This window comes from Temnothorax curvispinosus, unplaced genomic scaffold, assembly GCF_003070985.1.
Source record: "Temnothorax curvispinosus isolate PA1 unplaced genomic scaffold, ASM307098v1 QBEX01005176.1, whole genome shotgun sequence".
In the NCBI taxonomy this organism is placed as follows: Eukaryota; Metazoa; Arthropoda; class Insecta; order Hymenoptera; family Formicidae; genus Temnothorax; species Temnothorax curvispinosus.
Genome location: NW_020214956.1, coordinates 1 through 1,125, shown reverse-complemented (window position 1 = coordinate 1,125; position 1,125 = coordinate 1). Strand labels below are relative to the sequence as shown.

The following is a 1,125-nucleotide window of genomic DNA, read 5'->3' as shown; positions in this document are numbered from 1 at the left end:
TCCACCAAGCCCTCCCTTACTCCCCTTTTCCTCATGGCTTCCACCAGAATCCTCCTGTCCACCGAGTCAAAAACTGCTTTTAAGTCCACGAACATCACCACCATCTTCCCTTTCTTCTCATTTACTTGCCTGTTTATCAGGTAATTCAGTACGTAAATGTTGTCCGTGGTCCCAACCCCTCTTTTAAACCCTATCTGACTCGGTGGCAGCAAGTCCTTCTCTTCAACCTCCTTCCTCAACCTTTTCGCCAACACGGCAGTATACACTTTGTATGCCGTTTGCGCTAACGTCACCCCTCTGTAATCCCTCACTCTTTTCCCCTCCCCCTTTTGTTCTATAGGCACTATAATTCCCTCCCTCCTATCTTCCGGCCAACCCTCTCCCTTCCACACTCTATTGCACACTTCCCATAGCCATTCTTTCACTACCTCCCCTCCAAACTTCCAAACCTCATTTGGAATTCCATCACTTCCCATCGCTTTCCTCTCTCTAAGCTTCCTCACTACCTCCCACACCTCTTCTCTCCTTATCTCCTCTTCCTCCTCCTCCTCCTCCCTCCCCTCCCCTCTTCTTGTTCTCATCACCACCCTCTCTTTCACTCCTCCCAACAGCTCTTTAAAGTACCCATCCCATTCTTGCATACTAATTCCCTCATTCACCCTCCTTCTCCTCTTTCTCTCCCTGTTTACCACTTTCCATACCTGCCCCTCCGTCCTGATCTCCTTTACTTCCGCTTCCCATTTCTCCATTTCTCTTCTTTTCTTCCCTTCACATAGCTTCTTGTATCTCTGTTTTTCCTCCCTGTAACTGTCCCCCTCTCCCCCTTCCCTTCTCCATTTCCTTAACATGTTGCCAACTCTCTTTTTTCCCTCCCTACATTCCTCATCCCACCAGCCCCTTCCTCCGCTTCTTTTGCCCCTCCCATTCACTTCCCTTAATACCTCCCTTATCTTCCCCTTCAGCCCCTGCCACTCCTCCTCCACTCCCCCTCCCTGAGCTTGCCTGTCCCCCATTAACTCTCTAAATTTTTCCCTGCCCTCTTCTGACCAGTCTCCTCTCCCACTTCCGCTCCTTCCCTCCTTCCCCTTATCCATACCTTCCTCCCACCCTTCCACCCACGCCGTC

The 1,125-nt window shown here is 50.6% G+C and overlaps 1 protein-coding gene across 1 annotated transcript; it reads right to left on the bottom strand.

The window, feature by feature from the left end:
- Positions 1–20: 20 nt before the first annotated feature.
- Positions 21–749, bottom strand: LOC112454616 (the record flags this gene model as incomplete). The annotated part of the gene is made up of 1 exon (XM_025016113.1): positions 21–749. A coding segment is annotated over exon 1 (729 nt), but the record flags the coding sequence as incomplete, so codon positions are not given.
- Positions 750–1,125: the final 376 nt, after the last annotated feature.